Source organism: Suncus etruscus, chromosome 15, assembly GCF_024139225.1.
Source record: "Suncus etruscus isolate mSunEtr1 chromosome 15, mSunEtr1.pri.cur, whole genome shotgun sequence".
Classification (NCBI taxonomy): Eukaryota; Metazoa; Chordata; class Mammalia; order Eulipotyphla; family Soricidae; genus Suncus; species Suncus etruscus.
In genome coordinates, this window is record NC_064862.1 from 89997591 (window position 1) to 90006224 (window position 8634).

At 54.3% G+C, this 8634-nt stretch overlaps 1 protein-coding gene across 3 annotated transcripts in view; it reads left to right on the forward strand.

The window, feature by feature from the left end:
- Positions 1–6305, forward strand: part of PDE4A (phosphodiesterase 4A) — a 29162-nt gene extending 22857 nt beyond the window's left edge. For all 3 annotated transcript variants that reach the window (XM_049788462.1, XM_049788463.1, XM_049788464.1), the window contains exons 9-15: positions 183–281; positions 384–548; positions 1715–1814; positions 1917–2071; positions 2843–2965; positions 3258–3440; positions 5494–6305. In XM_049788462.1, coding sequence (XP_049644419.1) covers positions 183–281; positions 384–548; positions 1715–1814; positions 1917–2071; positions 2843–2965; positions 3258–3440; positions 5494–6051 — 1383 coding nt within the window. In that variant the 3' untranslated portion in view covers positions 6052–6305. The remainder of the gene's footprint in view (positions 1–182; positions 282–383; positions 549–1714; positions 1815–1916; positions 2072–2842; positions 2966–3257; positions 3441–5493) is intronic.
- The last annotated feature ends 2329 nt before the right edge of the window (positions 6306–8634 follow it).

The window sequence follows — 8634 nt, forward strand, 5'->3', positions numbered from 1 at the left end:
GAGCTTGGAGACTAAGCTGGCCTTGGGGGATTGGGAGGGGACCTGTCAACTTGGGATCTGGGGCAGGAAATTCTGCCTTGCAGAAGAATCCCGGCAGAACTGGGGCATGGAGGTAGGAGGATAGGATCTAGGGAACCCTGGGGCTCCCCCTCACCTGGGTCCCCCTCACCCTCACTTCCCAGGAGCTGGAAAATCTCAACAAGTGGGGCCTGAATATCTTTCATGTCTCTGATTATGCTGGCGGCCGCTCACTCAGCTGTATCATGTATACCATATTTCAGGTAAGGGTCCCCCCCTTCCAGGCAGGGCCTGAACTGGGGGTAGATTTGGGGTGGCGGTGGGCTGTCACACATACATGTCCCCCCCCCAACCCACTGTCACAGGAGCGGGACCTGTTGACGAAGTTCCGCATCCCTGTTGATACGATGGTGACATACGTACTCACACTCGAGGACCACTACCACTCCGATGTGGCATACCACAACAGCCTGCATGCGGCCGACGTGCTCCAGTCCACCCACGTGCTGCTAGCCACCCCTGCGCTTGACGTGAGCCCCACTGCTGCCCCACTCCCACCGGGTCTCAAGTGCTCTCCTGTTTTTATTGGTGGAAGGGGGGAGGATTTGAGTCCACACCCAGTGATGCCGTGTTTGGCTCTGTACTCAAAAATGACTCTGGGGGATGCCAGAGATTGAACCCAAGTTGGCTGTGTGCAAGGCAAACTCCCTCCCTGCTGTGTTATTGCTGTGGCAATACATTTTTATACTTTTATTTTATTTTATTTTTGGTTTTTGGGTCACACCCGGCAGTGCTCGGGTTACTCCTGGCTCTACACTCAGAAACCACTCCTGGCAGCCTCGGGGGACCATATAAGATGCCAGGATTTGAACCACTGTCCTTCTGCATGAAAGGCAAATAAATGCCTTACCTCCATGCTATCTCTCCGGCCCCTTATACTTTTTTTTTTTTTTTTTTTTTTTTTTTGGTTTTTGCCCCACACCCGGCGGTGCTCAGGGGTTACTCCTGGCTGTCTGCTCAGAAATAGCTCCTGGCAGGCACGGGGAATCATATGGGACACCGGGATTCGAACCAACCACCTTTGGTCCTGGATGGGCTGCTTGCAAGGCAAACGCCGCTGTGCTATCTCTCCGGGCCCTATACTTTTATTTTAATGATATATTTTTTGGTTTCTGGGCCACACCCAGCAGTGCTCAGGGATTACTCGTGGCTCTGCATCCAGGAACCACTACTAGTGGTGCTCAGGGCTCCCTATGGGATGTTGGAGATCGAAAGCATCTTCCCCACTGTCCTAGCACTTCAGCTCCCCAAAAGAACATTTTGTAGGCAACCATGGGCACATTTCAGCCCATGAACATCTTGTCTGTAGCAAAGCTAGGAATTGCCTTGCTGGCCACAGGAGAGGCGAAAGAATGAATTCATATTCCCAGGGATCGTGTCATGCTCCATATGGGAACTGAACCTGGTTCGGCCTCATACAAGGATCTCCGCCTGGTCCCCAAAACAAGATAGAAATGAGGGCAGAGAAAGAATTGATACGTTTTTCAAGGGACCTGGAACACCGGCCTCACTGCAGGCTCTGATTAAATAGCAAACACCTACTCTTGGAGGGAAGCTTGTAAGGGGGGCAGAATGAATATTGGGGGCAACGTCTATGCATCCCCTCATCTTCTAATCACCACCCTCTGGGGCCCAGGCCGTGTTCACGGATCTGGAGATCCTCGCTGCCCTGTTCGCTGCCGCCATCCACGACGTGGACCACCCCGGTGTCTCCAACCAGTTTCTCATCAACACCAGTGAGTGGGGCCAGGACCACCCCTTCCCAGGGAGGGTGGGTGGCTGGGCAGGGCCCGCCTCTGACCCCAACCCACTCCCCCTGCACTCCGTCTTTGCCGAAGACTCGGAGCTGGCGCTCATGTACAATGATGAGTCGGTGCTGGAGAACCACCACCTGGCCGTGGGCTTCAAGCTGCTGCAGCAGGACAACTGCGACATCTTCCAGAACCTCAGCAAGCGCCAGCGCCAGAGTCTGCGCAAGATGGTCATCGATATGGTGGGCGTGGCCAGAACACTGGGCGGGACCTTATCTGAATATGGGCGGGACTGGCTAGATGGGGCGTGGCCATAACTGCCAGGGGTGGGGCCTGGCCATCTCCCGGAAGAGCTGCTGGGTAGGGTGGAGTGGATAGGTATCAGGAGGTGGGGTTGGGGGCGTGACAAAACCAGGCTGGTGGGCGGGGCCTGTCTGGGGCAGAAAGACCAGAAGACAGGGAAAGGGTAGTGGGTGGGCGTGTCAGCTGGATGGGGGTGGGGTCAGAGCAGGAAAGTTAGGGTGGGCGGGGCCTTGTGAAGGCTTGTGGGTGGGATCTTGGCCTGGGGCAGGATCAGGATTGGAGGGTCATGGTGGGCGGGGTTAGGGGTGGGACCAAAGCAGAGCCTGGGGCCGGAGCTGTGGGGCAAGAGGTAAGGCCTCTGCCTTGCATGGGCTAGCCTAGGATGGACCACGGTTCGATCCCCTGGAGTCCCATATGGTCCTCCAAGCCAGGAGTGATTTCTGAGTGCATAGCCAGGAGTAACCTCTGAGCGTCACCAGGTATGGCCCCAAAACAAAACAAAACAAAGCAGACCTTGTCTAGGGCATGCCACCCAAGGCTGCTAGTATGGCAAAAGTGGCACTTTTTCCCAGGAGACCTCAGATGAGTTGCTGAGACCAGGATCAGTGACATTTGGGTCCCTGCGGGGAACTGGCTGTGCAAAACTCAGAGGTGCAGGACACTTGACTGGCAGTCGCCTCTCATCTGTGCCTCCAATCCCTTATTCCCAGGTACTGGCCACGGACATGTCCAAGCACATGACCCTCCTGGCCGACCTGAAGACCATGGTGGAGACAAAGAAAGTGACAAGCTCGGGGGTCCTGCTACTAGACAACTATTCCGACCGCATCCAGGTGCCCCCCCCTTATGCACCCCTCTTCACTGTAGATTCACCTGTTGGTTCATCTTTGTTCCATTACCCAACCCTCCTCTCCTTTCCTTCCCTGCTCCCCCAATATTTGCTTTGCTCCCCAAGTCAATCCTGCCCATCACCTGCACCCTGAATCCTCAAACACCCCAGCTCCTCCACCCACCTCCCCCTGGAAAGAGCAGGTTAGGATTAAGGGTTTAGGGTTAGAGATGCTCAGGCTCCCTCAGGACCTTCAGCTTCTGACGCCCCATTTACCCCATCACCCTGATGGGCAGGTTCTTCGGAACATGGTGCACTGTGCCGACCTCAGCAACCCCACCAAACCTCTGGAGCTGTACCGCCAGTGGACAGACCGGATCATGGCCGAGTTCTTCCAGCAGGGTGACCGCGAGCGCGAGCGGGGCATGGAGATCAGCCCTATGTGCGACAAGCACACAGCCTCTGTGGAAAAGTCCCAGGTATCGTCAGGGTGCTGCAGAATTGACCGTGGTTGGGGCCGGAGCAGAGGTGCAAGCTGTAAGGCATCTTCCATGCCTGCGCTAGCCTAGGACAGACCTCGGTTCCATCCCCCGGCATCCCATATGGTCCCCTAAGCCAGGAGCGACTTCTGAATACAGAGCCAGGAGTAACCCCTGAGCGTCACCGGGTAGGGCCCAAAAACCAAAAAAAAATTGACTGTGGTCATGGTGCACGGCAAGGTCAGCGCCCCTTTTAAGTTGAGGGGCTGACTCATGGGGCTGGAGGATGGAAGTAGAGGTGGCCCAAAAAGGGGCGCTTCCCTGCACTGCGCATACCTGCCCACCAGGGACCACACTTCTGGGCTCTTCAAGCCTTCCTGGGGCCACAGGCCTAGGGTTCAAGGAACCCTTTGTTTATGTGAAAAGGTCCTTTTTGTGTCAGGGTTTGCCCATATCAGAATGAACAAGATTGGGGATTTAAACATATGTGCCTTTCAAGACTGGCACAATTGCTCCAAATATTCCCTAGGACATATTTACGGTTTAGGACTTAAATGTTTAGGACATTTACGGTTTAGGACATAAATGTTTACCAGTTAAGAATCCAGAGAGATGGGACTGGAGCGAGAGCACAGCGGTAGGGTGTTTGCCTTGCAAGCAGCCGACCTGGGAACTACTCGGGTTTGATCCCCAGCATCCCATATGGTCCCCCAAGCCTGCCAGAAGTGATTTCTGAGCTCAGGGCCTGGAGTAACCCTTGAGTGCTGCTGGGTGTAGCCAAAAACAAAAACAAACCAAAAATAAAAATAAAAAAGGAATTCAGGGGCTGGATTGGTGACGCAGGGTGTAAGATGTCTGCCTTACATGCACTAGCTTAGGACAGACACCGGCTGGATTCCCTGGTGTCCCATATGGTCTCCTATGCCAGGAGAGATTTCTGAGTGTGTAGCCAGGAGTAACCCCTGAGCGGCTCTGGATGTGGCCGAAAAACAAAAAACCAAAAAGGAATTCAGATAGTTGAAGAACCAGAGTGATAGCACAGTGGTCAAATGTTTGTCTTGTACACCTCTGACCTAGGTTTGATTCCCATCATCCAATATTGCCAAGCATAAACCCTGAATGTAGAGCCAGTACAGGAGTAAGCCCTGAGCTCAGTTGATTGTCGTCCCAACTCCCCCCTCAGAAACAAAACAGAACAAAAAAAGAATTGACAGGGTTTGGGGGCTGGAGAGATAGGACAAGATAGGGAATGTACGTACCTTGCAAGTAACTGATTTGGGTTTGATTCCCAGCAGCCCATATGGGATTCCCCATCCCCACCAGGAGTGAGCCCTGAGGGCAGAGCCAAGAAGTAAGCCCTGAGCACCTTCAGATGAGCCTCCCCTCAAAAAAAAAAATTCATAGAGTTCTAAACAAGATTAACCTTCTACTCTACTCTCTTATGTAACAGAAATCTAAAGTGGCTGGAGAGAGTGGAGCGAGCAAGTAGGAGCCCTTCTTAGAGTCCCAGAGTGATAGCACAGCAGGGAGGGCATTTACCTTGCATGTGGCTGACCCAGGTTCGATCCCTGGCATCCCATAGGGCCCCCTGCCCCTAGGAGTAACTTTTTTTTTGGGGGGTGGGCTACATCCATTGGTGCTCAGGGGTGTTACTCCTGGTTCTGTGCTCAGAAATCACTTCTGGCAGGCATGGGGGGCCATATAGGATGCTGGGAATAGAACTGGGGTCCATCTGGGGGTTGGTGCATGCAAGGCAAATGCCCTACCACTGTGCTATTACTCCAGCCCCCCAGCAGTAACTTCTGAGTAGAGTCAGGAGTAACCCGTGGCCCAAAAACCAAGGGCTTCAAAACTAAACTGAAACAAGAGTCTTTATTGGCCCACACCTTGTGGTGCTCAAAGATCACCCCTAGCAGGGACTGGGGAACCCTTCGGGGAGGGGATTGCCTGGGATCCAACCCGGATCAGCCTCTCCCCACCCTGTCCATTCTCTCATCTCCTGGTGACCTCAGGATAAACTGGGTCCCCTCACCTCTGCCTCCCCCTCACCCAGGTGGGTTTCATCGACTACATAGTGCACCCTCTATGGGAGACGTGGGCCGACCTGGTGCACCCCGATGCCCAGCACATCCTGGACACCCTAGAAGACAACAGGGACTGGTACTATAATGCCATTCGCCAGAGCCCATCGCCACCCCCCGAAGTCGAGCCCCTGGACCTGGGACCCCCGCACCCCACTGAGAAGTTCCAGTTTGAGTTGACACTGGACGAGGCAGACGAGGACAAACCCATCCCAGAACCAGACGCCTGTCCAGGGCATGAAGCTGGTACCCCCCTGCCATCACCAGGAGCCTCAAAAGTCCCCGTGGAAAAGAGTGGCAACCACAGACCCCCTGTTCTGCCTGCCTTGAGGACCCCAACCCTGCCGCAGGCTGCCCCGGGCTTCCCTGGCCCCCCCTCCCTGGCGGCCGAGGGGGGGCCCCGACAAGCGCTCGCGGCTGCCACGCGGGAAAGGGTGTGCAGAGTCTGTACCGGGAGCTGGGGGGACCCTGGCGAAGATCAACCTCCACCCCCAGGTCCAGGCGGGTGGGGTCCGACCAGTCCCCCATGATCCCTGCTGGCCCCCACCGGCCTCACCCGCCCCGTGGGCCCCACATTTCTTGTCCACTTACTCGGAGACTCTGGGGCTTCCTGAGAAAAAAGAAAACAGAAAAGTGTTTTTTTTTTTCTCTTTTATTTTTTTGGCCCACCCCTGCCCTCCTTCCTCACCTCTCCCTCCCACTTGTGGGGCCTCTCTTTGGAGGTGGGGGCTGGAGAGCTGGGTGGGACCTGGGGAACCCAGAGGGATTTTATTTTTTGAATTTTCATTGTTAATTTTTTTTTAGAAAACAAAAAAAGGACCAAAAAAACCCCCCACCCCAATAACAACAAAACTAACCCTAACCCCCAAACATGTAACCAGGATGAAACTCAGCTACTGTAGATGCGAACACCCCCCCCACAACCCTGCACCCCTAAACCCCCCTGTTCTGTCTTCCAGCCTCTTGGGCTCTGAGCCTGGACTCAAGCAGGCTTCTCTGTTTTTTGGGGGGGGAGTTTCCAGTACAAACCACCAGGAATAGCCATTGGGGAGGCTTGTAGGGGCTGTTGGGGACCCCACAGCTCTTGCATCTCCCTTGTTCCTTGTGTTCCCACCCCTTTAAGTCTTCCACCTCATTTTGCACAAATCTGGAGATATTTGGGAGTGGGGAGCTGTGGAATGTAGGGGTCGGGGTGTCCTGAAGGCTCTTTGATAACTACCAGTAGGTGGGGCCAAGGTTTGGGGTGGCTTGAACCGCCACCCCTCACTTACCACCCCCCTTCTCTTTCCACTGGGTTTCTTTGAATTGTCTCCGTTTGTGGGGGGCCAGCTCAGCCATGGGCTCCCCATTTCCTGCTGCTTTTCCTCTTGTTTCTGCCTTAATGATCCCTCAGCCCTGGGAGACCCGAGTGGGGGCCTGGACCCTGACTCTGGGCACCCTGCACCCCGACTCTGTGCCCCGGGAGGAAGCAATAACATGTACCCCCGTACCCCTTTATTTGGGCAGCCCTTCCTGCCCTCGCTCCTTCCCCCTCTGCACCCCGAAACTGTCCCTCTTCAGCAATATGACTCAAATGCAGGAGTCGACAGATACCTTCTTTCTCCAAGCCATGGGGGACGGTTTTAGAAGGAAAAGCCCCCCCTACCCTCCCCCTTTTCTCTGAGCTCATTGGTACTGTATCCACATGTACCCCTCCAGCCATCTGCCGGCCCCTTCCAGCTGGGACTCCCCACTCTTCACCTCCACGCTATACAGGGTTCATTTTTAGTAGCGTGACCAAGCTGGGCTGTTTTTTTATTTTTTTGGAGGGGATGGGTTTATGTTCTTATATTTTTTTTTGTACATACTGTAAGGTTGGTTTGTAAATTATTTTAGAGGTAAAAAAGGGAAACAAATTAAACCCTCCCCTTCCCCTGGCTGAACCAGCCAGGATAAGGGGTGACTGGGAAGGGGGAATGGGTCTCCCAGAGGGAGGCACCCCCATCCTGTTGTATTATATACAGACTGTACCATAGACGCGCCCCCCCCCCCCCGGTGCGGAATTAAGGCTGTTTGACAGGAAAACTTGTCATTGAAGGGGAAAGGACAAGACTGCCCCCCTTGGGCCCAGGCTGGAGGGAAACCCCCACCCCAACAGGACTCCTGTCTCTGTGGTGGTGGGGCCGGGACAGCCAGGAGCTGTTGGCCTCTTTGCCGATCGATTAATCCATCATTGATCTGGAGACTGATCATCAATTCTCTGACCTTGTCTCCAATTAAAGAGGCTTCCCTGTGCTTGGCCTGCTCACTGTCTTTCTTGTCACTGTGGGGTAGGGGAAGAGCAACAGGGGTGCAGAGAACTGGGTACCAACATTTCAGCCTCAAGGGCACTTGCCTGACACATGTTTCAGCCCCTGCACCACATAGGGGACCCAGAGCACAACCAGAGTGATCCTTGTCTACCTGCAGTGTGGATCAAATCCCCTTCCCATCCCCCAAATCTGCACTTTCTCAAAGTTCTCTGGACTTCGAGATGCAGAGTCACTCTCTAATGGGCCCAGAGGGACAGGTCAAGGCAGAGAAGTAGGCAGAAGTTGCCAGACTTTAGAAAATCTGAAATTGGCATAAGAAGCAAGGAGGGGTGTATGTGGGTGAGCCCTAAGCAACTTCCCAGGGCAAAGGGGAGCTGGGGAAAGGGTGTGAGGTCAGGGATCTGGACTGCCAGAAAGGCTGGGTAGCCCTGGGAGGAGGGCGCCTTTTCTGGACCCGTGCCTCAGTTTCCCCAAAGGTAAGCAGGGCCAACTGGGTGAGCCACATGCCACGTGGTGGGAGGGAGTGACATTCTGAGTGTGTGGGTCAAAGGCTAGAGGCAGTGTGAGAAGGCCTGATGGCTTCTGGAAGAAAGAGAGCAGCTGGGATCTCTTATCTGGTACCCTAGATAAACACTCCTTGCTAGTTAAAAACAGGGTGCAGAGAGTAAATCGCTTACTCGCCCTGTGCTGCAAAATGCAAATTAGGAGCTGAGGATTAGCGAGCGATTATTACGTGCCAGACCCTCTTTGTAAACACATTAGCACGCTCCACGCAAAGGAAGCAGATTTGAGGTTTTGTAAAGACATTAGGAAGGAGACAAA